The sequence below is a fragment of the Camelus dromedarius genome, chromosome 11 (assembly GCF_036321535.1).
Source record: "Camelus dromedarius isolate mCamDro1 chromosome 11, mCamDro1.pat, whole genome shotgun sequence".
Classification (NCBI taxonomy): Eukaryota; Metazoa; Chordata; class Mammalia; order Artiodactyla; family Camelidae; genus Camelus; species Camelus dromedarius.
In genome coordinates, this window is record NC_087446.1 from 58,754,756 (window position 1) to 58,782,548 (window position 27,793).

At 44.8% G+C, this 27,793-nt stretch overlaps 2 protein-coding genes across 3 annotated transcripts in view; one reads left to right on the forward strand and one right to left on the reverse strand.

Annotated features, from left to right (window-relative positions):
• Positions 1–18,355, forward strand: part of SARNP (SAP domain containing ribonucleoprotein) — a 45,034-nt gene extending 26,679 nt beyond the window's left edge. The window contains exons 10-12 of one of the 2 annotated variants that reach the window (XR_836914.3): positions 11,669–11,758; positions 13,919–14,085; positions 18,092–18,355. Coding sequence is in view for 1 of the 2 variants with exons in the window: in XM_010976904.3 (XP_010975206.1) it covers positions 11,669–11,758; positions 13,919–13,960 (132 nt within the window). In the remaining variant the exon portion in view is untranslated. Of the gene's footprint in view, positions 1–11,668; positions 11,759–13,918; positions 14,212–18,091 lie in introns of those variants that run through there. The other variant, XM_010976904.3, reaches the window with a different exon arrangement.
• GDF11 (growth differentiation factor 11) lies at positions 18,053–27,745 on the reverse strand. Its single transcript, XM_010976906.3, has 3 exons — positions 27,279–27,745; positions 21,936–22,333; positions 18,053–21,424 (listed from the first exon to the last, which is right to left on the reverse strand). Exons 1-3 carry the CDS (start codon positions 27,727–27,729, stop codon positions 21,044–21,046), a joined length of 1,230 nt encoding a protein of 409 aa, XP_010975208.3. The 5' UTR covers positions 27,730–27,745; the 3' UTR covers positions 18,053–21,043.
• Between the last annotated feature and the right edge of the window lie 48 nt (positions 27,746–27,793).

Below are 27,793 nucleotides of genomic sequence, written 5' to 3' on the forward strand. Positions count from 1 at the left end.
ACTCTTCTTCCCTGAGAAAGTAGGGATGTGTTACTGCTTCTTGATTTTTGATTAGTAGTTGAAAATATTGACCTTAATACATCTTCCTTCTCTACTAGGATATCACTGAGTTTTCCTTACTTGTAGTTCTTCATATAAGTAACTGTCCTGATGAGTTATCTTAAGGCCTGTAAACCCTAAAGACTACTTTTTCCAGATTTGTGATTTTCCAGTATCTTCCCTGATGAATGTACTGTGTTACACAGTGTCAGAATATAAAAAGGTTGAAAATAAATATCCCTCTACTGTCTTCTTGTTGAGGCTGGTAACTAGAAGACTCTCAGGCTGCAGTGATTAGTTTCATGAACCTTTTGTATTGCTGGGGATGAACCACTTCAGAGTGAGAGATGTTGGACCTGCCTTGATTCTGAGGAGCTTGTCGCAGAAATGTGTTGAGTTATCAAAGAGGAAGCTAGGACAAAGAAGAGTCAGTTCCAAGCACAGGAGGGCACCGGTGTCTACAAATTTCATTGTGGCTGACAATGGGCTTGACTCCATTCGCTCTCTTCTGGAAGCCCTGTTTGATTGTATTGAGATTGCATTCCACCATCTGAAGGAGATGAAGAATGATTGTTTCTCCCTTCAGCAGTGAGTTTTGGTATAGAGGTTAGCCAGTGAAGGAATGTGAAGAGAAGGAAGTTCACACTATAGAATTAGATGTTGGTCATCAGCCTTCCCACAAGGTCTATAATTAGGATTTGTTAGAGAGTTTAAGCGTGTGTATACAAACCTTTTCCAAAGGAAGAATTGTAGGACATGCATAGGACATTGCCAGCATGGAGCTGTAAGAACCTGAGGAGCCGTAAGCTATGGCAAGAAGTTTGGTAGAATATTTTTTAAAGGAAGAGAAGGTAGAAGATTTAGATCACAGGATAAGTTGGAAAAATAGCATTCTGAGTAGGTTTGGGTTCTTTACATTCACGTATACTCAAGCAGCAGTACTTAGGCCAAGTGCAACACTTAATTCTCTATTCTCTTTTCTCATGGTACCCTATGAGAGTAAGAAAAATAGTAGGATTGTAGATGGAGAAACATCAGTGTAGATCCTCTAAGTCATTGTATTTAATAGATGAAGGGCTTTGGGGGAAATTTCCATCCCTCCTCCTTCATCCTAGATTGTCATTGTCTCAAAAAATGCTTCTTCCGCTTGCAAAATTGTGTTCTTCTAACTTACATTAACCAACAAGAAGAGAAGATAAGAACAGGTTATATAATAGATAGAGATGGCATTCGAGAGTGGCCATCAGAGAAGATGAATTTCAGAAAAGCCAAAATCCAAGCCCACATAGTCCTCAGCATTTCTGGGAGTTCAGAGCCCAACTAAAATTTAACCAGTCCTTTAAATCCCCTTCTAATTCATAATAATTTGAAAATAAGTATTTGGGGTTTTTTTTTCCCCTTCTGCCTCCTCCTCTAAGATAACACATATGCTGCTGTTTTTCCATCCACCCACTGGAACAAACCTTGAGGGAGTGGTGAAGGAGCTGTTCAAAGAGGAAACAATAGGGAAAACTCTCTGACCTCAGTTTATCCCCTCATCTGGTTCTTCATTTGTCCCTGCTGAGGAACAGAACTTATCTTTTGTCTGTAACACAAATACATCTTTACCTCCTTCCCTTCCCACTTTCCCCCCCACCCTCTCTTCTCATTCCCTTCTATTATGGTTCCAATCAATGATGTCATTATGTGTGCCATTCAACTGCTGTTGAACCACTTGGCTATAGGAATTTGGAAGAGCAAAGAGGCAGAATGGAATTTTTCTCTCTCCTGTCCAGGGCTCTTGAAAATATATTCTAATTTTAACAGGAGAAATAGGAGTCAGAGTTTTCTTTGCTCAACTTCTTCTACCCTCCCTCTATGCCCTAAACCTCAGACATACACTTTTTATCTGGCTGTGTACATAAGAAAATTGGGCAAGAAATGTTAGGAATATAACTTGATCACTTTAAGAGGAAAATCTTTAAAAATTGGGGGAAACACAATGAAATTTTTGGTGCTATACTAGCATTTATAACTGGTATTTGCCCTGTTTACTGTAAATTGGATCTCTGAGAAGTTTCTGATAGAGGGTTGTACTTCCATAAGGTACATGGTTGAGACCACTAGGATCTTGTACCATTTCATTTTATTTTTCTCTCTCTCATTTCATTCATTGAATTTGAACCCCAAAAAACTGAAGGTAAAAAAGTTTGTAGTAAGAAAAAAAATTTATTCTCTTTTCTGTCTCCTCTGCTTGATACCCCACTCCCACTAATGTCTTTACATTCCTTTTTCTGATTTGTTGGAACTGATGAATTTGATAAAAAACGAGTTTTATGCTTCTCTGTTGACCCCCTTAGTCTTTACCTCAAGAGTGAACATAGCCTGGAAAAGGAGGAGAATGCTGCATTCTGTTGAGTCTGTTTTGCTTTTAAATACCTTCAGCTGTTTTTGCCAACCAAGTTCTTGGGGGTGGGATCATTCTTTGAATGTCAGGTTTTAAAAAATTGCCACTATAGTACATAAGGCTTTTAAAAGCCACCCGTAAGTCATATTATATCTGATTGTATATCTGGTTGTATGTCTAATTTTGGGGTGACCAGTAGCTGGCCTGGCTCTCTAAGCAGAGCAGTATCTGAACACTCCCAGATACTCTCCCTGGCTATGGTGAAATGTGAGCTAACTGTTTGAATCCAGGCCTGTCCATGCTTCAAAATCTGTATGGGAGGGAAAAGTGTGGAATGTTTTTTATTTTGGTTTGGGTTTTTTGGTATGTGTGTTATTAATTTTGGGAGGGCGTATGAAATTTTGGTGTTCAAAGGCTTCTCACGATACAAGAGCTGTAGCAGTGTCAGAATGTTGAAGATGTATTCTAACACCTGAGTGACTAATACTTGAGTGATACTGTTTGTTGGGCTGATATTGATAAGGAGAGGTAACTTTTTTTTAATTGAAGTATAGTCAGTTACAGTGTGTCAGTCTCTAGTGTGCAGCATAATGTCCCTGTCATGCATATATATACATATATTCGTTTTCATATTCTTCTCTGTTAAAGGTTATTACAGGATACTGAATGTAGTTCCCTGTGCTATATAGAAGAAATTTTTTTTAATCTATTTTTATATATGGTGGTTAACATTTGCAAATCTCCAACCCCCGAATTTATCCCTTCCCATCCCTTCCTTGTAACCATAGGACTGTTTACTATATCTGTGAGTCTGTTTCATTTGTAGATGAGTACATTAGTGTCCTCTTTTTTTCTTTTTTCTTTTTTAGATTCCACGTATGAGTGATATCATATGGTATTTTTCTTTCAGGAGAAGTAGCATTTTAAAAAATACATATGGGTTGAGTTCAAGTAAGGGTTAATTATTACATGATAATTCATTTTCTTATGTTTTCACCAAAATAGTAAAGTTGCGTTCATGCCTGAAAGCTGAAGCAGGTCAGATAAAATCCTGTAGTATTTTGGAGATGGAGATGGTGATGAGGCAGGGGTAGGGTATCAGATTAGGTGTTTTATAGGGGGGGATACTTGGTGGTGATGTTTGCAAACTAGCAAAGGCCCTGTTTTGTTTTTTTTTTAAATAAAATCTGAGGTCCCTTGTTAAGATCTAGAAAATGCTAACTCCTTTTCTCCCTTCCTTTTCCTTTGCTACTTTGTTCACATATTTTTAAAGGTAGTATTTAATGTATTTATAGCTTCTCATCCCCAGAGCAGATTCTTAGGACAGATACAGAAATGTATTTTCAGAGTGTTCTACATTTAGAGTTTATATCAAATATTGAATGTTTAAATTCCTAACAATGAAGATGTGTTATTGAGAAGGAGATTATATTTGAAGTGCTTAGTGTCTGGATATTAGAAAATATTTATTTGGTGAGGAGTTTATTGGGGTGTAGAGTAGAGGAGGCAGTTATAGAATTTTCACTACCATGCTTATGCTTAAGGTATGTAATTGTTCAGGAGGAAGAACAATTGGAAATTAACAGACCTATAAGGTGAGAGATGAGCCTTACATGATGTTGGACCTCTTTAGTGCTCTAAATGAACTAGCAAAACACATGAGCCTTAAGACAAAAGCCATCTGTTCTCCTGTCTGTTCTCCTCTTTATTGATACTCTCCATCTTCCCCTGTATCGGTTCTATAGAAAAAAATACCTTTGTGTGCTTGAAACTAGTTGCCTCTCTCTTTTTCCCACACACCTGAGGTGTTCCCTGATCTTATTTTGACGTGTTATTCCTGTATTAAACTCCCCTGATAGAAAAGTCTGTTTCTCTATTTTAATTCTAGGAAGGCAGCAAGACAGATGTGTGCCTTTGAGCCAGCTGTGATGCCTTAGTAGCTTTCTTTTTCCCTTCACATCTTTGCAGCTGAGATAACCTGTTTGCAGGAAGCATAAGCTTTTTTGGAAGGCCTCCAGTGTTTTTGGGGGGAAATTGGAGTGGAATAGCAGCCTTATTTGGTCTTAACAAGAATTTTTTTCCCCCTATACTTTATCAAAGCCTTTTGCAGTTGTTCCTAACTACTGCTGCACCTAAGGGTCTTAGTGGTCCCTTACAGTTCCCTAGGTTCTACCTTTCGAGATTCAGATTTTTTAGGTTGAGGTGAAGCCAGAAATCTGCATTTTAAGATATTACAGGTGAAAAGAACATATTTTCCTAGCACTCATTATAAATCTCTGAATGCTCAGGTAACTATCGTCTTTCATTCTCTGTATATTTTCGTGAAGACAGAATTCACCTCCTCTTGAAAGTTTTTAGCTTCCCTCTACTGATTTCTTGACATTTCTGCCAAGCTCTGCATCACTTATCCTTAAAAGCAGCAGCTTCCTGGCTTTTAAGAGAGGGAGGTGGGGACTTTTAATAGAAACTTGATTTCCAAGTGTCTCAAGTGTGAAGCCTTCATTTCCTCCACCTTCCTTGCTTTGTCCTACAGTCAGCTAGAGCAAGACCGAGACGACCTCCTCTGGTGTTGGGGAAGAGTGGGGGTCGAGGGGAAAAGCTTGATGTGGATAAGAGAGAAAAAGTAATGGGAGCCAGTGACCCAGAAGAGTGTTTGGTTCTGAGCCGAGTATATATTGGGGCTTCAAATACTGTAAAGATAGAAGATGCAGTTCCTAGTGGTCTCTAATTTTGATGTAGTTTTACAGTTCCTGGTACCCTTGTGGCCCTAGAAAGTTGATTCTGATCTTAACAGTGTAAAGATTGTTGTGAGTAGGTAAGATTATTGTATTGGGAAGTATGTTATGTGTGTGTGCAGGAGTGTTAGAGTATTTCTTTACTATGTATATGTTAAGATGGCATACCCTCTGTTAGTCCAGTCCTTCACCTTTAGACTGTGCACTGGTTTCTAGGACCACCCCATGTTCTGTGATCTGGCTGGTGTAAAGGCTCAGGAGTAAACATGTTCAAATGAATTGCAGAAACTGGGGCAGGGAGGTGACAGCTGTGTGTTTAAGCATTGAAGTGTTTCTGAGAGAAAAACCATCAGTTGCTGTCGTTCACCCCGAGAGTATGAAATTGGAAGCCCACTTACCCTGGAGTGTTTCATAACCTTTACCTCTGGGAAGTCAAGGCCATGTCATTATTAATCTACCATCGCCTGAAAGCCCCCAGGCTCTGCTTTTCATCCTACCATCAGTCATGTGGCAGTGAAAGTCAGGAAAGTCATCATAAGGCCCCCTCTCTTCCTTTTTGCTTCACTCTTACATTCCCTTGGAAAATCAGATTGGCCTGAGAATTATTAACATCTTGGTATGGTAATTCATTTACAAAAGAGGGCAATTACTTGTTTATTTTTGCAAGCTGTGATCATCTTTAGCTCACTGTCAGCCTCTCTTCCATCACTCCAGGGAAAAGACTTCTGAGAAAATAACTGTTAAAGTGAGATGAATAAAGTGGCATGGTTTAGGTGCTGTTGGGAATATATATGAGACTTTTACATTGAACAGTGTTGGATGTGAATAGGAGCTCAGTCATTAAAACAGCTATAGCAGAAGGGCCAGTTCCAACTCAGTAGTACGTGAGCTTCCCTGAAATCCCCCTTTCTACTTGTGAGGATATCTCTGACTGAATTGTTTAGATTGGAATTTCTGCTCCTCACGTACAGTATAAGAAGGGATGATGAATGAGTGAGCTTGTTGTACTGACCAGGAAAAATACCTGACTTGGTTAATTCTTTTGATTTCCTGTGAGAATAGTGAGGATATCTCTTATTTGAATTTAGTAAATACTCTTGCTTTGTGTTTTGGGATTTACCAAGTTCAAATCCCCTAAATAAGCCTGGGTTACATTTGGGTCACTGTTTTGTTTCTCCTAGTTTCTCTTTATGATCCAGAGTGGGTGGCCCTGGTAGTAAGATTGAAGAAGGTGAATGCTTTAGCATACAACCTGTGGGGGTGCTAATTAAATCAAAGTGGGCTCCTTTTGGTGGCGCAAATAACCCTAGCACACTAAGCTTGCAGTGGTATTCTTTATTGTATTCAAGATAAAATTAGTAATTACTGTTTTTGAAAAATGTTCACTTGAATTTGAATCTTGGAGACACAAGTTGGGTTTGGAAGATAAAGCTGGAACTCCATTTTGGGTAGAGATTAATCCATGGTACTCTTTGCCATAATAAGAGGCAGTCACTTTAGAAAGTATCTATGATACACTGGCTGCCAGTTGTTGCAGCTGATCTTCCACTTGGGACTTAATTCCTGGCTACAGTGTATATGCCATGGAAACCATTGACAAGAGCCCTTAATTAAAAATTTCTAGCTATAACCTTGTATTTCTATCCCCTCTCTTTTTCCTTCTTGGGGCATTGAAGTTTCTTTAAATTAATCCAATTATATTTAGAGAGAAATAAGTTCTGAAACGGCCAGTAGCAATCCTGTGATTATCTGTACTTCATCTTGTCTTCTAAGCTTCTGCCTCTGGATCTGGGTGTTTGATCTCCATCTTTTGATCTCATGTTTCTCTCTCACTTCAACCTTTCTAATAGAAATATTTTCAAAACCACTTGACAGAGACAGGCCACACATTTTGCTCCAAACTTTATAGTAGTCAACAGAAAGAAAAACACAGTTGTACTGTTTACAATGATTCACAGGGTTCAGAAGGTAAAAACTAACAAGTTGCTCAGCAAAAGTATAATTACTTGGGGTCTGGGAATGGGAAAGAAAATTTCCCCATGGGTCCCCATAATTCAGTAGTATAATGAACAGTGGCACACATCTGTATTGTAACTCAGTTGTGAATTCATAAGCCTCATGAGGTTAAGGATCTTTGTCTTATTCATATCTCTGTTCCTAGGACTGAAACAGTGCCTGACCCAAAGTAGACTCTCAGTGGATATTTGAATGACTAGTGAATGAATGATTTAATTTTATGATTTCAGTGTTACTGAAAATGTTGATAGAAACTGATGTGTAAATCAGTGAAAGCAATTCCCCAGGGGCCTTTAGAGTATCTAGGATTAGGTCTGCAGAGTTAGAGGCCAGATCTAGAAAGAGAAGATGGTTAATAGTACCTGGAGTTTTGTCCAGTTACTGTTCTGCTACATTGGAATGCTAAATCTAATTGTCTGTCATTTGCTCTGCAACTAAAGGGAATTTCCTTGTTGCCTTGGTAATGAGTATGATTCTTTGATGACTTCACTTCTAGTGTAGCAGAAGAATGAATGGCATTGTTAGCTGCAAAATTTTGTTGGTGGTCTCTGACTTTATTTCAAGGAACACGAGGAAGCAACAGAAATAATGGCTAACATTTATTGAATACTTGTATGATAGTTTCTGTGTACCAAGCACTTTCACACATGTAATTTGTATCTTGGGGCAGCCTGGAATGTCTCAGTCTTTTCCCTCAGCAGGTATCATTTTCCTTATATTGTCTGAGGATTTGCCAAATATGAAAGGGAAACAAGAAGAAAAGTGAAAGATATCTTCTGAAGGATACAGTTTAGAACTATCTTGTTCCATGATGAAAAATACAGTGATAGTGATTCATGGGGGTGTTTGTCTTTATTAAATATATATATCATGCTTTCTGTCCTGTGCTGCTTATATGGGCTCTCTCCTCTTCTGCACAATTCTCTTTCTCATTTTATCACCAAACTTTTGAAAAGAAAAGACAGTTACTGGGAGATGAGTGAAGATTGTGCTGAAACTATTGGCATCAGTCAGTTAGTTGGCTTGCTGTTTAAATCTTGAGTAAGAATGAGAGAAGTGAAGTATATGGATCAATCTGAATATCCAATGCCTGTGTTTAGTCATTGAGGACAGGTTTCTCTTCTGATTTTGGATGCAAGTTGTGTTTTGAGGAGTTTTCACTTGGTAGCAAATAAGGGCGCTTCAGATTCCAGCAGTGTTCTTCCCACATAGGGACTTGCAGGGGGAGAAGAAAGATTTGTTAGTGGTTGAAGTTTTGCAGGAGAGAAGTGGGGGAGGGATGAAGCAGAGGAAGGTTTGCAAATGCATATGACACTGAGTTAAAGGGGTCAGTGCTGCCTGCAGATGCACAACCCCATTTGTGCACTTGAGCATGGCCTGGGGGAGCATTGGCCTGATGAATGCACAGAGAGATGCGTTTTGATCGAGGTAATTTCCCTCAGAAATGGGTCTCACCATCCCATGAATCAAAACCTGTCAGCAAGGAGCTAAAGATGGAGTGAAGTTTATTGTATGTTTGTTTCCATGCGACACCGTCACGCTAGAAGGGTCAAGTGAGAGAGATCATTAGAACTGTGTTGATTTACTGGGCCTGTTGTGCACTTTCCCTGCAGGGCAATGAGGAAAGAGGCTTTAGGAGGGGAGCTGAGGGGCACTGGGTGGGGAGAGAAGGGCAGGCATGCACAAAATAAATAGAACTCCTATTGGTCTCTGCGGGTGAGAGGTGGGCAGGCTGTTCATAGTGGGTGGGGGGATCTGTATTGTTTGTTTTTTTTTCTCTCTAGAGCTTCTGGTAGGTTTGGAGCAGATGCTCTGCCTGGATCTCCAGGAGAGGCACCAAGGGATTTAAAAAGGAAGCTCATAGGGAAATCTCTGATACTAGCCTTAGTGGCTAGAGAAATATATCCACCTGACCCCACTCCCTCTTCTTTTCCTACCTCGTTCTTTCCTCACTTTTGAACTAAAAAAAAAACAAAAAAAAAAAAAAAACAAAAAAAAAACCAGGAAATTTAATTTAGAAGTGAAACTCTACATTTTAGGATGTAGCAAAGTAGAGAACCAGAGGGAAGGCTGTCCCACATATTCTAAATGGATCTAGGCTTTGTGATGAGATTTGTGAGGGAATGGCCCCATGGTTTGTGCTGAGAGAATGGCTAGGTTTCAGAAGTAGCATCTCCCTCTGTGATTTGAACTTGCTGATGTACCCCTAGCTGTGTACCCACTAGCACTGAAAAAAATACATAGTGGTAGTTGAGCAAGATACAGTCTAGTCCTACCTCTCCCCGAGAAGGGTATGGTATGCTCCTTTTATTCCCCCTGAAACTGTTTCTTGCTTGGCCTGGAGGCTTAATGAAAGGGAGGGCTTTCATTTAGAATATTCTATAGATGTTCTCATTTTGAAATTTCCATTTATATTTCTTAATCACTTTTATCTTAGTGGCGGTAGACAAAAATCAAGAAAACTTTCCCTAGTGACCTTGGTAAGGAAATAGTGAGGCCTGTGTTCATTGGAAATCCTAATTCTTTTCATAGATTTCAGCAGATGGAAGAGCCAATTAGCCAAAATTAGAAACAAATTCAGTTGTGAAAATGTTTAGTATGAGACTACTAATTGGAGTCCTTTCCCTTGATCCCTAGTTAGTTATAAAGTGGAGGCAAACAGTATAGTAGAGAAAGGATAGGATCCTAGCACTGACTCAAGTTATTTGAGAGATATGGAAATAGTGGAAGTAGTTGAAGTAGTTTGCAAGGATCCTTTAGTGATCCTTCCTCCCTTGGAAATTAAGCACTACTTCCATTCTGCTACTGTTCTTCCAAAGAAATGCTTATGTGAGATACTGGAGAATATGGTCAAGTTAAGAAAGTGGGTTCTTGAGTAAAATGTCTTGGGTTCCACTTGTGGCTCTTCCACTTACTATTTGTGAGATTTGGGCAAGATACTTAGTTTCTCTAAGGCTTAGTTTTCCTATCTATGAAATGATTTTATTCATAGTACCTATGTTTAAGATTGTTAAAACATAAATGAGATTAATATTATCATCATCATTATTTTAACTTACGATTATTAAAGACAAGAACTTCTTTTATTTTTTGGAACCTGGCTCAATGTTTTACAGTAGTTTAGAGTACATTAATTATGCTCCCACTATGGATTTGCTCATGGTTATAATGAAAAAGGCAGAAAAACTATGTAGGCAATATTCTATTCTAGTAATACACTATTAAGTGATAACTCCTGTATAGGAGTCTTCAGTCCTTGAATAGCCACCAACCTTTCTTAGCTCCTTTCTTCCTTGCTGGAAGGCAGGTGCAATAAAAGGGAGAAAATGAACATGCTTCTCAAGTTGAAAGAGCTGAACTAAGAACAGGAAAGTACTGCTGCCTGCTGTGTTCAGAGAGCAGGGCAGGTGGGCAGACTGAACGCAGAGGCTGTAGGGCCGCCCTGCTTTGGACCAGAAGGCGGCTCCCTGGTCGTCAGGGCAAAGGTAGCTCCTCGGCTGGAGTTGAGAGTAAAGGTATTTTGAACATTCCCATGTTTCTGTAGTTCTGTTTATTGCCTTTCCTTTTGGCTCTGGTTTTGGGGACACCCAGAAACTTGCCTACAGACTGCAGGAATATGAACTCCTTAGGGCTTTTTTGTTTTTTTTTTAAATCCAGCTCAGGAGCACCACACAGAAGCTTGTTCAGAAGTCTGTTTGAGCCCTTTTGACCTGACCTGAGGGTAGTTATGTGTGTATGGAGTGGAGTGGAGTGTCTCCTGGGATAGCTTAGAGGATAGGATCTTTGTATACATCACACACACACACACACACACACACACACTCTCTCTCTCTCTCTCTCTCTCTCTCTCTCTCTCTCTCTCTCTCTCTCTCTCTCTCTCTCTCTCGTTACAGGGCAGATACATGAGTCTTGGATGCTTGGAAAAGTTCCACAATCTCTCTCTCAGAGAGATGACTGCCGCTGTTTCCTTATTTTAAAATCATTTCAAACTATTCAAAACTTTCTGTGACTTTGCTAGGTGTTCATAATGCTTAGCTTTCTTTGTAAGTTCTTCAGAAACACCACTCTGGCTCTCTTCCTCTTCCCTTGGCAAGTGAATGGAACATGTAAGCAGTGTTCAACAAATAATTTGGGTGCCTTCTACTAGCCTGCTCTCTGCAGGTGTTATTTAGTAAAGCCTCATTTTTCCGTGTCTCTGAATTACAAAAATTCCTTCAGCACAAAAGTTTGTTTGATGAGTATTTTTTACTGTTTTCTTGACTCTACTTGTCTAATGAGTATTGAGGCCCTACTTAAGATTGTTTTTAGTCATTCCAAGGACAATATGCTACATGCTAGCTTATTCCGTTTTCTGTTCTTTATGTTTGTGTGATCCTTAGTTCTTGACACAAGCTTGGCTGGCATATTGTGACCAATAAGTTATAATTTCATTCCCATTTACCTTGTGAATGGAGGCTAGCTTGTTTTAACTCTTTTCTTTATGCCTGAACAGTCTGAGGATGACGAGAAGCTGAAAAAGAGGAAGGAGCGATTTGGGATTGTCACAAGTTCAGCTGGAACAGGAACCACAGAGGATACAGAGGTAAAATTTACTGAGAACTGCTTCCTAGAGCACTTGAAGGGAAAATAAGGGTGACAAACAGTGGAGAAACATTATTGTTTCTCTGGCTTACTTCTTAAGTGACCAGATGACAGGATCTTTTGTCCTTTGCTTAATATCTGTTTTCTGGGTAAAGTAGCCCCACAGGTAATTCACTGTTAGAGCTGATAAGCCTAGTAGGAAAGAGCACAAGATATGGAATCAGTTAAGCTTGGATTTGAAGAGTAGCTGTGGCACTTATATCACAGTATTACTTACAAGTTATGGTAGTTTTCTGCTTCAGTTTCATTATCTGGGAAGTGGCGATACTAAAACCTACTTCAAAGTGGTATTTTAAGCATGAGATGATTCTATATAAAATGTTAGACACAGTGCCTGTCATCTTGTTAAGTATTCAGTAAGTAGCAATGTCTGTGATTATCTGCCAAGCATTTTCTTTGATCATTTAATGAAGGCCATGTCCAGCCCAGACACAAATACAGTTGTGCCTAACTGCCCTCTGGAATAGGAGAGTGGGCTCAAAGGAGACTTCATGTTCTTATCACTCTGTTTACAGATAGGCTCTCAAAATGAAAGAGTGGTTTACCCCTTTAAAAAAAAAAAAGACTTGTGTTCATCCGTATCTCAGCGTTCTTTGGAGTAACTCGCATTCACTGAGGCTCTGAGCATTGGCAGACTGCTCACAGCTCTTGGAGCTTTAACGGATGTTTAATGGATGATATTGATTTGCTGACTTGAGAATATCTATAATGGAGACGAGGTGTCACCTCAGGTATACGTGAACAGTTGAAATAATGAATATGTTTAGAATTATAGAAAGTTAGATGGCAAGGAATTTGGAATGTTGCTTCTTCCATTTGATCCAGATTTACTTCTTTCCATCTACCTCTGGAGATGGCCTCTGAAAATCTATTACCTCATATACTCAAAATAATTATAGTCTCTTTATGAATAAATATCAAAAACAATCTTGTAATAAACACTGAAAATTTTAGAATCTGATCAGTTTACATTTTCCACTAGGGAAAAAACTAAAGTAGTTTGTATTCTTTGTGCTACTAATTCAGGATAAAGCATTGCATGGTGTAAGTAAATGTAGCTGATACTTGCCAGCATGAGCTAGAAGTAAACTTAGGCTTATTTTAATTCTAGTTAAAAATTACTCCCTCTTTGCCAGGGAATCCATTGCTAAACCAGGAGTGCTCACTAAATTGGTAAATTTGGCCTCCAAGATAAGGCAGGTGAGGATTTTGTGGGGTGGAAAGGAATAGTAGCTTTTTGGGGGCGAGTAAGTGTATGTAAGGGAGTAGTAACTTCTGAGGCTGATGGAGTTTACATGAACTTTTGATTCCAGAGAATTGTGTAAGTGATGCAGGCGGAGTGCACTGGGCTTACATGTACTCATCTTTTCTTTTTAATCTAAATTAAATGAGTCCCCTCTTTGCTTTGGGGCAGTGGTTGGAGTGAGGATGGACTCAATTCTGTTTTGTGAGTCACTCCCAGAGCAAAAATACCTTTCTCTTTCTCCCCTCTACACATTGTATGCCCTCCAATGCTGCCATCCTTAAGAGATCCATGTTTGGCCTCTTCACTGCGCCTCCCCCTTCCCTGAATTTACTCTGTTGGCACTGAAAATTTATATGCCTCTCTGTGGATTGGGAGGCCTGAGGAATAGTTGCTGATTGGGCGTAACAGCCCAGAATGGCATCCCCCGTCACCTTCTCCGTGACATAACATTGGCCGACCTTTTGTTCTTTGAAATCTCCCATCTCTCCACTGACTGGAAGACTTTCCCTAGCCTGTTAAGGTCCCATTGTTTCCAAGCTAACTTTCTATAAGGCCGAGTGGCCCTCTCTCTCCTTTAGGAATCTTTCTGTTTTCTATGACTGTTCTTCTCTCCCTCCCACCCCCTGCTCCCCACAGTCTTCTCTTTACCCTCCTTTTCCACCAGACCTCCCCAACTCTGGATAACTAACTGGATAACTGAAGAGAGTCAGACATTAAATCTCTGGCCGCCAAGCTTAAGCTCGGCCTGCCTTCCTTCTTGGACCTTGTGACAGTCCATGAGGGTTTAGGCTAAAGCCAGGAACCCAGGCCACTGTGTCTTGCAATCTTAATTTTTTTCTTGCTTTTTCCTTACAGGCAAAGAAGAGGAAAAGAGCAGAGCGCTTTGGGATTGCCTGATGAAAAGCTCTTGATGCTTTCTGTTCTCTGGTGGTTTCCATCTCTGACTCTTCCTGGTCACATGTATGCCTAAATGCAGTCATGTGCTGAGGTCCTGCCTCGCAGTGAGGGAGCATGTACCCCAGGTACATCTGTGAACTTCAGCAATTTGACTTATTGCTGTTCCAACTTATAGGTTGTTGTTGTTGTGTTATTGTTTTTTAATTATTATTTTGCTTGTTAATAAAAAAAAAAAACAGAAAAAAGAACAATGTGTTTTATCAGGTGCTCCTTTTGAGTTCTTAGAGCCAGATTAGACCAGATAAGGGGAGCTTCAGGGGTAAATACTATAGAGAATTAGCCGTAATGCCTTTATCCTTTAGAAAGGAGAACAAGGAAAAGGATTGAGTCTATCCCTTTAAGCCTGTTTATTCCCTTCTCTCATACTCACAGGCATCCTTTTACCTCTTTATTCTCCATGAAGAGGCCAGGTTTCATCCTGAATCTTTGCTTTAGCAGGTTGGCCTGACCCATTGGGATAAAACTGTGGGTTTTAGGAGGTGCAAAGGATATAAATACAAGGGCTAGTGATTGGTAGTCTATTATGGAATGGAGTCCAGAGTCCCTATTATCCCCATTTTCAAGAGTGCTGCAGTCAGTATGTGGGACCTACCCTGTTGGTTATGCAGTTCAGGGAAGCAGATAGGCTGGGTACCCCTCAGAACTGGAAGAAAATACAGGGATTCAAAGTATGACAGGATGTCAGAGGTGTTAAGCGTTAGTACCTAGATCCTTGGGAACATAAGTTGTGGACTAGAGGCTTCTATTTTTTAATCAAGCCTTGTGCTAGTTTAGTTTGTCTTCTTCTGTTGCAGAAATACCCTTCTGCAGTTTTGGTGGTAGTGTTTCTCAAATACTACTAAAATCCATTTTCTCTGCTGAGCCTCCTACTTAGAAAGGTTTGGCTCTCCGTAAGCAGACTGCTTGTTTGCATTTAAAGTTTCATATAGATCTGAGACGTGCTGCTTAATCTTTTTGGATTTGTTGGTATGGAGTTTCTCCTCTTAATCTTTATTTCTGTACAGCTATATAAGGTTGGGTTTTATTCGGGTTTTTTGATAATAAAACTTAAGAACCTGGCACCTTACTGGAAGACCTTGGTACCGTGATCAGATCCCATGTTGCTGTGGTGTAATTCCTTGTTCCCATTTCTACTAACACCTCTGTCTGGCTTTGTGATTAATAGAAAGGTAATGATTTGATCCCCTTCCTAATGATCTCTTTCCACAAAGTCCCTTTGTTTGCTAGAGGACAAGGACCTAAGTTTAGATGCCTAAGAATACGCTGTCTTGGAGAACATATCCAGAGATTGCCTGTTTGTCCACTGGTTGTGAATTTTGCCCCATTCTGAGACTTTGGAGAAAGGAACAAAAGGGAACACTGGTTAAACTTCTTCCTTCTCTTTCTCTGGCCTCTACTGTCGGCCTCCCTTTTCTTTTCTCCAGGCCCTGATCTTGAATTTAGCTTTTCCCCTCTTACTCTGTCTCTCTGAAAACAGAACCAGAGAGAATTCGTTCAGTTTTGTAGCTTTAGAGAGTTTATATATTCAGTAAGGGTTTTCTACCCAAAATAAGAAATAGGTAAAGGAATGGAGTAGATGCTGATAATGGAGTGGAGTACTAGGTCCTTCAGAAGTTTTCTTCACTTTGTTTCCTTATCCTCTATAATGTTCCAGATAGTTATTCAACCTCCCTATCCCCATCCCGAGGATTCTCTTCCTGAAGCCTAATCATTCTTTTCCCCACTCAACTCACTTTTCCCATTTCTTTAATACAGTGTTTCTCAGTTTGTGTGGATTTTTTACTAACCCTTTTCATCCTGTTCCAGCAGCTATTCTTATGTTGGTCAGGAGTCTCACCTCCAAGCCTGATCACCAAATCCTCTTCCTGTCTCATTGTAACCATTCCACACATACTTGTTGAGCAGGAATAGTTCAGGATGCCTATGTCTTTTACTAATTCAATCTTAAAATGGTAAGTCCCTTGAAAGGCAAAATAGATATCCATGCTTACAATTCTTGATCTGAGATCCAAGTACCCTTCCTTCCTATCCCCGAGTCTCTTTAGTGTAGCTAATCCAGGATCCAGATGTAGTTAGCCAACCCCAGTCTTCTTTCCCCTGTCCTGAGGCTGTGACATTCTCTGCATACCTGGAAGCTCTTAATGAGGGAGTCTATAAAAGATGCTGGAGGGAACCAGTTTCCTCCGCTGTAAATCTGCACCTTTTTATGGTTCTCTAGGATCATTCTCTTTTTCTCTACCATCACTCTAAACTGCCCTTCCCCCTCCGCAAATCCTGGGAACTTGTGAAGACACAAGGCTAGAAGCTTCTTTGGGGGGTGAGGGCTGTAAGGAAGGAAGATGTGAATAAGAGCAGGACTTCTTGGTGTTGAGGTTGAGTCCTGTTGTCATATCTGACATGAGAAACAGATGAGGGGAAAGGAAGGAACTTACACAAATAAGGGAGAAGAACGGTTTTTCCCTTTTATAAGGGCCTCTGACGATTGGAATTCTCCAGAATCTAATCTCCCACTCTTGCTACATGTCCACACTCCTCTTGTTTCTCCTTTCAAAGGGACTAAAAAATGTCAGACTTCACAACTTTGGGGACCCTTTGAGCCCAAAGTGCTCCCAGCTTTCTCTTTGTTTTCCTTTCTCAGTTGTCCCTGCCTTTCGTTTTTCTAACCTCTCAGATCACTGTTAATAGGTAAGTAACAATGAAATACTGTATTGCAACTCTTTTGGTGTAATTCCTTGTTCTACCACACTAGCTCAGCTGGTTCCCAGACTCTGTGCCAAGAGCAACCCTATTGTGAAGATTGCTGTGAGAATTGACACTATCATATTATGTACTGAGCACAGTTTGCTTAACATAGCTTGAATAGTAATCTTTCCATAAATATTAGCTCCTAATTTTACAAGGTGATTTACAGTGGAAACATTCTTTTCCCTGAGTAGAGTCCAGCTAGAAGAAAGGGGGCTGAGTGGACTAGTTTGAGAGTGTGTATGTGTATGCTTACTGCAGGTGCTGGTGCATTTGGAGGTTAGAGATATGGGAGGAGTCCCAGTTGCTCCCTTAACCCCAGCTCACGTTGTGGCCAGGGGCATTGACTTCCCTCTTCTGCATGACCACACACCAGAAGCTATAAATGCCACTGCCTGTTGGTTCCTAGCTTCCTGACATGGGCAAAGACAGTATAGGATAGCTATTCATGCATTGAGTTGCAGGAAGTCATCTTGCAGTCTCTTCTGGGTGTCCTCTCAATGTAGGAAACAATAAGCAGTTGGGGGGCAGGGACCTATTTTTAGCTCAGGACAAAAGGTAGGGAGAAGTGTGGGTAAAGCACTTCCTTGGGGGGACAATACAATATGTGGCACTCCTGTCCTCCCTCAACCTCAGTCTTGTAGTTGGTCTGAGGTGGGGTCAGTCTACTGAGAAAACTGACAGGACAGAGAAAGCATGGTTGCACTTGAGCCGTCAGTGGCCCTGTCCCCCATCTGGATCAGATTGATGTCACAGGAACTTTCCTTTGTTTCCAGATACGAGTTAGGCAAGATTCCTTTGCTATCCCCAACTCTTTAGGCCCTAGGCAGACGTTTTTATGGTGGAATCAATATTTGAGATGCTTAACCACTCTTGGTACACTGGCAAGTTGAATGTTGGTTTGGTTTGAGGATTTTGTTGAAGAAACCTTAAGATCAGGGAACTGCAGGAGAATAGGGTAGACATTAGCTAGGTCATCTCAAGAGAACTTTTAGATCTTCTGTTCTGTGGAGGCTGAGAGAGGGTTTTTGTAATCTTTGAGACAGTTTAGGATTAAGTCTCCAAAGAAGAGTTGTTCTAAGTCCCTTCTCTTTCCTGTCCCTTGCCCAACCTCCCTTGGGCTGCACATCCCATCCCTCATCCTAGGTGCCCTCAGTGTTTTCCGTTGCTTCAGAGACCCCATCTTCTTAGTCCTTGAACATAGGGTTTCATTCTCTCTCAGATCGTCTGCTTCCTGGTCTCCAAGGTGTAAATGTGGCGCTTGATTAGGGAGAAGAGCTCATCACTGAATTCTAAACTCTTTGACTGCTTTTATTTTTCTTTTTTCAGGTTCAAGTGCTGGATTGTGTCATGTGACCATCCCAAAACTCAGAGCACCCTATGGCCATCTTTGTCCTCTGTCACATAACTTGAAAACTGCCTGATGGCCTTTTTGCAGTGGTTCCCTCCAGGAAGCCTTGGTCTCAGTGAAGAAGTCCTTTCCCGGCATTCCAGTGCCCCTGTCAGCCCCATACTCCTCAGACACCCTTAACAAACAAAGGCAATCACGCACATGGTGTAACAAATACACAAAGTAAATAATAATTACACTAATTTTGATCGGAGGGGCACTGACCATGTCCATACACATCATAAGGTGGGAGATGGGGGGTGGTTGCTGGGCTGTGCCCCCAGGCTTCTTTACCTCATGCCTCTTTGGGGGTGGGGAGGACGAGGGGAATGAGACTTCAACTCATAGATATATGTTCATAGAGAAAGACCCCCCCAAAGGTCTTTATTTGGTGATACTAAAGGGTCATATTCTAAGTGTCCCCCAAGTCTAATGCCCCAGCTCTCTAGAATTTGTAGAGGGAAGTCACCCGATGCCTGTTGCCCAGCCCCCACCCTGTGCCAACATGAAGAGACATGGGCATTTGACCTTGGAGGAGGCATCTTCTGTTCTTCACTTTCACTTCTCTCCCTCTCCTTCCACCAAGGAAACGTGGATGGTGTTGATGGTCAGGTGTATCTTGCTCTCCAAGATTGGGGCAGAGGAAGGATGAAGAACAGGGCCAGAAAGGAGAGGCTGGGGTTAGCATAGCTGCTATATGGGCAGAGGTGAGTTAAAATGCTTAACAGCCCTTGCCCATTCCTATACCGAAATAATTCATCTTACTTTTTCACTGTGGGGATGGGAATAAGATGCCAAAACTCACCAGCATCACCTTTCCAAGGGTGGTCACATACCTTTGCCCCTTCTACCAGCTGGACCAGTCAGGAAAGTCATGCTCTTGGGAAGAACAAGCCTTCCAGGTCAGCTCTCCAGCTTGGACTTGAGTTTAGTTCAGTACTGTTTGCATCAAAGCCGTAACTGTTGGCTCTAATTAGAGTGACAATTTTGCTGAAGGTTCTTTTCCCCTCCTCTCCTGATATCCTCTAGGCTTTTGCCCAGAGCCAAGAGGTCTGGTGGTGAGGTATGAATAGGGTGCAGATCAGGAGATTCTCAGCTCCTTGGCTTCAGGCACTGTCCAGCTGGGAGGCAGAGGGGAACTTGTACTCGGAAGCCTGTGACTCCTCTAAGCCTCACATCTCTTCACCACTACTCTGGTGCCCTGGTTATCTGTCCCACAGCGAGAGGTATTTTATGTCCATAAAGTGCCCGTGGTAAGTGCTCAGAATTCATCTCTTGGCTGTGGCGGGTGCTGCTAGTTCTCATTCCATCGAGGGGAAGAAACTGAGGCACAGTGAGTCCAGAGGAGGGTGGGTCAGGATTGTGGAAGGAATGAATAGGCCCAGCTAGTGACTTGGAGTGGCAACCAGTCCCTGCCTGCTTCCTAGCCTTCCAAACCAGGGAGTCTCCATCCTTCCCATCTGCTCTAACTGGCCTTGTCAGATGCTTTTCCCTACTGTATTGTCCCCTCCCTGCTGCCAGGTACTGCTAGATTCCAAAAAATAAAAGATAAAAATAATTATAGACACTCTGCTCCCTTGTTCTCCCCTCTTCCACCCTGAGCTTTGGGTTGGGGGACTAAAATGTCCCCCCTTCAGAATCCCTTCCACCTTGGTCTGCCGGCTCTATTCCCTAGCCCAGAGCAGTGATTTGGATTCAAACGCCCTGTTACCTTCAGCCTCCTTACTACTACTTTCTTGACCCCTCCTAATGCTGCCCAGACTAGGGGACTCTGGGCTTTCTACTCTTCTTTTTATTGACCTGAAGATAAAGGCTGGCAGCAGAGGCATTCCACAGGCTCTTTGGTCTCTCTCTTAGCTGGGGGGAATTTGGGCATGAGTAGGCCACACCTCTGCCTAAATAAGTCAGTACTATGAGGGTGGACCTGAGGGTTAGTTTAGTGGCTCTCATACGGATCCTGGATGTTGAGCCCCACTCCCCCCACCCCTCCAGCTCCTAAACCCCAACCCTCCTCCTGTTTCTGTGACTGCTGGAATTCAGTTCAACCCACTTGGCTCAGGAAGGTTTTAAGTAGGGTGACTTGGGGTTGGGAACTTCATGTGTCAGCCCTCTTGCCCTCTACTCCCATTCTCAACCCTGGAGGCTTCAAACAAGTGCTTAAGTAGATGGGTACTGAGGGAGAACAGGGTTTGGGGAATAAGGGACAAATGGGGCACCGTGGGCAGGGGCCCTTCTATTTCAGTAAAGCCAAATACCAAAAAAGGAAAAGTCACAATAAATAAATAAATAAAATTCCAAAATCCTCCCTTTGCCCCTGCCCTGACTTCCCTTCCCCCAGCCACTGCTGGAGAGAGAAAGGGAAGAAGCTAAGAATGAATTCTGATTTCTTCTCCTACTGAGAATGGTAGTCAGGGGATCTCCCCAAACCATACCAAGCCCCTCACCTTGCCAGTGGAAGAAAGGAGGCTTGGTGTGGGGCTTTCTCTTAAAACTCCATTTCGGTTTCTCTCTCTATCTCTGCCTTAGTCTCTGTCTCTTCTGCATCTCTATCCTTTTGCCTTCTCACTGCTGCTCTTTTTTGTTCCTCTGTCTCTATCCCTCTGCTCTACCTTTGTCTCTACGTCTCTCTGTCTTCTTGCCAAACGTTCTCACCTCAAACCTCTAACACTCCCCACCTGACCATGCCCCCTCCTCTTCCCCTTTTCCCCCAAACCCCTCACCCCTCAATCCCCCACCTGCCTCCCTCTGTTGTATTGCACACTGCTTGGGCAGGGAACAAGGTGTGATGTTCATGGGAAGAGGTGGAGGGAGCTCTTGGGCCTGGGGGCATGGGGGTCAGGGCTGAGGGTTCGAGGGGTAGGGTCTGTGAGGGAGGCATCCTATCCCCCACCTTAGGAGCAGCCACAGCGATCAACCACCATGCCAGGGATCTTGCCGTAGATAATCTGCTGCTTGTCATTGAAGTAGAGCATGTTGATTGGGGACATCTTGGTGGGGGTACAGCAGGGCCCAGCAGAGCCTCTTGGATTAGCCTGTTGCACCAAGTGGGTGTGTGGATACTTTTGCATGAACATGTACTCGCACTGGCCGGAGCAGTAGTTGGCCTTGTAGCGTTTAGGTGCAATGATCCAGTCCCAGCCAAAAGCCTCGAAGTCCACTGTGAGGGGATAGCGGCAGCAGCGGGACTCGCTTGAGTGCTCATCGCAGTCCAGGCCCAGGTTCCGCCGGGACCGTTTTGTGTTCTCTAGGACTCGAAGCTCCATGAAAGGGTGCTGGGGGTGAGGGAGAGGAGAAAGAGATGTGACATATTCCCCAAGAGCTCCTACTCCCTGTTCCTTTCTCACCTGCCCCTCAACAGGAGTATCAGAAACGGAGACTGTTAGCCTTTCCCCTGCTCCCATCCCCAGCCCGTCTTCTGCCCACTCTTCCTGCCAGCTAGCCATCTCTCCCTCAATTCACCTTCCCTAATTCTCCCTCTCCTGGCAACCTGACCCTCATCAGCCCCTGGCCCAAGGTCTCAACAACAGCCCATCTCTGTGTTTCCACGAATCTATTAACACACCACCCCAAATCCAGTTTCCAGCTGTTGCCTGCCTTGGATCTTTGAAAAGTGATTAGCACCCCATCACTACCACCTAATTGCTCCTCTAGAATCAGCTCTGGAACCTAGAAAAATAATATTGGTCCTCAGCCCCCTTTACATTCCTGGTCTACCTTTTCCAACATCCCACCTCCTCAGGGCCAGGTTAATATATCTGCCAGTATCTCAGGCTCCCTGCTCACCAGCCCCTCAGCTCCTGGCCCCAGGGAAGTGACAGCCAGGTCTGTGCCACTGGGATCAAAGGCGTTGATCTCGATGCCCCAGTTGCTCTGTGGCTGGCGGAACCAGCTGTGTAGCACTTGCTTGAAGTCGATGCTTTGCCAGTGGCCGGAGCGTGAGTGCAGGTCAATTTTGAGTGAGCGGATTCGGATGTGACGCCGGCCTCCGCCCCCTCCCCCTGCAGTCCCTTCCCCAGTTAGGGGTTTCAGTCGCAAGATCTGCAGGTAGACTGTGGCTGGGCGGGGCACAGGCCGTAGATACACCCACAGCTGGGCCTTCAGTACCTTTGTGAACATCACCTTGGGGCTGAAGTGGAAATGGCAACAGAGAGGGCTGCCATCCGTCTGTACCGCAGGGTCCGCTGAAAAGAAAGGGCACAGCATGAGTGAAGAGTGTGGAGGGGTCAGCAGCTGTTGTGGGCACTGGCAATCCCTTCAGCCTGTTTTCGAGTTCTTACCCCTCTCTCTTGCCTGTTTTGTTGACTGCAGTGTCACTGGTACCCAGAACCCCCCTCGCTCTTTCCCTATAAGATGGTTCTTTCAGGCCTTACTGATCTGTACCCCTTCCTTACCCTGCTTGCCCTAATGCATGAGTTCCCTTCTACCAGATAACCTGCAAAGACGGTTATTAGGGAATTCCTCAACCTGTAGCCTCTCCTTCCTCCAGCTTTCCCCAGCATGTAGGGCTTCAACTTTTCCTGAACCTTTGATGCTCTTCATGGAAGCCAAACCTCATATCACACCTGCTGTCCTCAGGTCACCTTGCCCCGTTTCTGCTCTGTTTTGTCTGGTGGCCAAGTGGATCCTGGCACAGCCCCCCCCCCCCCCCCGCAAAGCAGATGGCCTCAAAGAATGGATAATCCAGGGTCCAGATACGGAGCAGGGGCCAAATTTATTCCATGAAGTAAGCCAGAATTCAGATCTAGGCTTCTGGCATCATTCCCACTAGAAACCACACACCCAAAAGTATGGAATACTCAAGCACTCCTGCATCTGACTCTTCACTTCTTTGACCCTCAGCTGCTTCCGCAGCATCACCATCACTGCCTCCACTTTTAAGGGAGGAAAAACTGCCTCCCGGGGTTTTTTCTCATACTTCCCTGGAGCATCGGAAATAATAGTCAACACACCACGTCAGATGTAATCACTCTTCTTTTCTCCTCTGAGCTTCCTTTGGTTTCTTAGTCCAGTGCCAATAAGTCTTTACAAAGGTTTAACATCCCAATTTTACATTTTGGCCCATTTCCCCTTGTTCTGGACCATAAATTGACCCTTCTTGGGTTTAAAGGATGATTCTCCATATCTGCCGCTGCTTCCATTTCAGCTCCTCTCAGTTCCCCTTTCTAATTTCTTAAATTAGTTGGGAATGCCCTAAGTCATGTTTCCATTGGATAGGAATATCCATTTTTACGCTAAACAGGAAGAATCAGGAATGAGCTTCCAGAGCCATGTAAGTATGATCAGGAAGTCCAGGCCCTTATGTGTCTGTCATACCCTGGTCTTGAGTTCTGCATAATCACAGATAATTTAGCATCTGTTGTCTCCCGTCAGCATTCCCCAACCCCCACCGGAAGAAAGGGAAGACACTCCAATTTAAATGGAAGGAAAGTGCTTAATGATCTTCATATATTCAGGACACAAGACACAAAGTTCCTCTGCAGCTTTCTTTCCCCTTGGTTTTTCTCTGAAGCCCCAGGGCACTGACAGTCCTCCCGATTATCTTAACTCTGGCTGGAGCTGCAATGGGGTAAGGTTTACGGAGTGGAGATTTGGGGATTAGGAGTCTCTGGGGCAAGGTAGTCGCTGGTGAGATGGAGAGTGATAGCAACAATTCGAACAGTGTGCTATACCTAATTTCAGCACAGAGATTGTTTTATTTTCCTGCCTGTCTTCACCATTAGGTGCTAATCTTGCTGAAAGTGGACACTGTGTCAGTACTATTTCTGTTTTGCTCACCATTGCAGCCTTACTGCCTCCCATAATACCAGGGAGTGCTCAGTAAGTGCATGCTGAGTTAACTCCCTAAACTCCCAGTCTTAAATTATATAGGCAAGTGCCTGAAAGTTCTTCCTGGCATCTAAGCACTGTTCTTTGACTGCAGTTGAAGTGGGTTTTATCACTGTCTGCCATATTATTCAGTGTCTGACCTCACTCACCAGACTTCTCAGTGATACAGATAATAATACTTGCTTCATAGGAGTGCTGAGCATTAAATAAAGAATTTGAAAATAGTAGTAGTTTCTCAGTAAGTGTTGGTTTATTATTAGTTTTCTAAACTCTAAACATATTTCCCTACCTAAACCTGCCCAAGGCTTAGGGATGGGGGACTGGGCGCCAGTCTTTGGTTCCTTCAGGCAGGTCCCATCCTCACCCCTAGGAACCACCATACACTTCTCACCCAGTGGATATGAGGACATTTGGTACTATAAGGGGACAGGATGAAGACATATGGAGGAAGAAAAGGGAAAGCAGAAGAGACAGGGGAGAGACTGAAGATGGCAAGGAAGATAAGAATAGAGAAAAGATTTTAGAGATGGGGGTAGGTTAGAAGAGAGAGGCAGTGAAATGGAGGAGAGAAGGAAGAGAGAGGGGAAGATCATGGCAGAGAGAGAAGAAATAAGTTTGGGAGCTGGAGAACACCAGGAGAGAAGGAGGGACGCAAAAGGAGTGGGTGGGGGTTAAGAAGCCAAAAGAAGGGAGGTAGCTAAGCCTAGTGGGAAAAAGAGAAAGGATAGAAGGATACAGAGGAAGGAACAAAGGAGAAGCAGGTAGAGCCACAGAGGAACAAGAGGCTTGAGAGAGTCCCCAACACACACATAGGCCCAGCTCCCAAGGGGAGGGGAAGGAGCCACATCTGTGTTGGATTGATCGGGTTGGTGGCAGGCAGCAGGTCAGGTTTAGTAGGCGGCTGTGGTCTGGAGAGAGGTCATTGCACTATTTTCAGCAAAAGCCCAACCCCCTCCCTGCTCACCACCTCCTCCTCCCCCCACCCCGCCACCCCCAAACACCAAACACACTTTCCTCACCCTGGCTGGAAGGCCTAGGGGCAGGAGGTTGGGCTGAGAGGGCAGGGGCCTCTTGGTGTAAGGAGGAGAGAGAAACTGAGGGGCTGGGCTTGGCTCCCAGAAGGGCAAGGGGGCTGGGTTCCCAGGATGAAGGCTGGGGTGGGAGAGCCCGAGAGGGTGGAGGGAACTAGGGCAGGCACTGCAGCCCAGGAGAGGTGGGGGCTGGGGTCCAGGGTTGAGGGCTGGGGGAGGGGAAGAAGGGGGAGGGGAGCGGAGGCCATCTCTGCTGACAAACACCTCCCCCGATTAGCAGAGCACAAGTCTCTTATTAAAGCGGGTCCCTGGGGATTAGACTATAAAAGTCTCTTTTTCCTTTTCCCCTCTCTCCCTCCCCTTCCCTCTGCTCCCCCTCCCTCTCTTAAGAGCTCAGCTTAGCTCTTAAAGGGGACGCACAATACCTGGCTGGAGACCCAGTTCCCTAGTTATCCAAGTCCTGGGGTGGCAAGAGGGTAGAAGTTGGGGTGGAATCCCATCTACTGGTGTCCTTCCCTGTCCTGTCCACCCCCTACGTCTAACCTGCACTTCCCAAACTGTGCGTGTGGTGTCTGTTCCTTCCTGCATCTGCATTACCAGGGCTAACTCTGGGCTTAGGCCTATTGGTTAAGAGATGCTAGGGACAGAACGAGGCAGGGGGAAGCCCACAGCTCCATCACTCATTCTGGAAAGCCTCTCTCACACACTCCACCACATAGACCAAAGTATCGTTTTTTCTGTATCCTTCATCTTCCTCTAGCAAACTCTTCTTCAGAATTCCTCTACCACTGTTTCTAACTCTGTTATAATTCCCCACCCCCAACCCTGCCCTCTGTCAGTCTCAGACTGACCCCAGCATCTATAAAGCAGAAGCCTTAAGAACAGAAGGGAGACTGAGGAACCCAAGACCAGATCCCAGGCCTTCCCACCCCCAACCCCAGGTTAGTTTACTAGTCCTTTGAGTATTCTTTTCTGTACAGCCCTGACCAAGCACTGTGGAGTTAGCTTTGCAGAAAAACTGGTGGCAGTGTGAGGCACTCAGCCTCCCAGATGCACACCTGGGTTCCAGTGCCTCTCCCTTGGGGGTGGGCCACTAGGACTCCCCTAGGCCCCCAGCTTTTTATGACCCATCTGCCAATAAACCAGTCTCCCCCTCTTCTGTTCAGAGCCATAAAACCAAACAGTGGAGGGGGGGGCGGCGACTTTGCCAAACCACTAGGGAATAAGAGAGGGCCTGGTTCCCTGGAGTTGTTGGGGGTTGGGGGAGACTTCAGTGGGGGAGGGGAAAAGGGAGTCATCTGACCTTAGGGAGAGCTGGGGGGTTTGGGTGTATGTGTCGGGGAGTGTTGGCCTGGATTTTCCAGGCCATAAAATTTCAAAGCAGCTCAAGTCTATTAACATGTTCATCTTCCGTTTGGCCAGGAGCTAGGATGCCTGGGTTTCCCCTGCCTCCCATCTACCTCTTTCTTTTTCTCCCTAAGTGTTCCTCTCTCTCCTCAAGCCTGGTTGCGGGTAGGGGCGGGTGAATATGGGATACAACACTAAGGTTTGAACAGTTAAACGGGTACCCTTAGCCCCAGCGCAATGGAGTTGAGTTCTTTGAGCTCGGTCAGTAAGAGAAGGCACAGCTTTTCCAGCCCCTTGAGAGACCCGATGTCAAAAGGGCTCCGGCTAGAATGGGTGCCAGCTGGGCTGCCGGGAGAGAGATACAGGGCTCTGGGATCTCGTCCCCGGGAGAGGGAGAGGGGCACTTGATTTTCTGCAGCCCCGGGGGCGCGTTGCGAAGCCCAAGGTGGAAGGAGTGGAGAGTTGGTGCCAGGGCCATTGGGTAGCGGAGAGCACTGCAACCTGGCTAGAACTGCGGGGGTCCCGAAGCCTCCCGATTCTGTTCTCCAGCCTCTCCACCACGGCCCTTCAGGACTGAGTTGCTGCCCCTTCCCCTCCGCTGCAGGCGGACCCTTGCTTCCCCAGAATCCCCGCAACACCGGTCTTTTCTGCACACCCAGGGTGGGAGTCGGTATCTCGCAATCCTTTCCGTTTGCCCCCTCACCTCCAAGGACGGGGCGTGCACACAACTCTGCAGCCCATCTCCACAGCTCGAAAAACTTCTGCGGAACAGCCCCCGCCCCCCAATTCATCAAGTTTTCGCCGAAAAGCCTTTCCGGACGGAGCAGCCAGGAGCGCCCCGCATCAGAGAGGGAGGCGCTCACTTTCCCCGAGCGGGAGCTGGAGCCCGCACCCCACCGCTCACGTCCCACCAACCACTTACTCTCTTGGGCCATGCTAATGACAGTCTCGGTGGTGGCGTGGTACTCGTCCTCCTCCAAGAAGTCCTCGGGCTGCAGCGCGTCGCCCTGGAAGTCGTGCAGGTCCAGGATCTGCTGCAGCGGCGGCGCCTTGGGCAGCAGCTGCTTCACCACCTCGCGGCTGATGTTGGGCGCCTCCTTGAGCCGCAGTTTGCTCAAGATCTGCGACTTGATGCTCTCCAGGCGCAGCTCGCGGCTATGCTGCCGCCAGACGCACACGGGGCAGCCGTCGGGCTCGGGCGCCACGGACGGGGCCGGCCGGCTCGAGCGCTCCCCCCCGGCCCCCGCCGCCGCCGCCACCGCCGCCGCCGCCGCCGCCGCCGCCGCCGCGGGGCCCTCGGCCGCCTCCCCCCGGGGCCGCAGCTCCAGGGCGAGGAGCAGGAAGCCCAGCAGCAGCGGGGCCGCGAGCACCATGCTGGAGGGGAGGGGAGGGAGGACTGGGGGGCGGGGACGCCGGAGTCCCGCGGGGAGGGGGCGG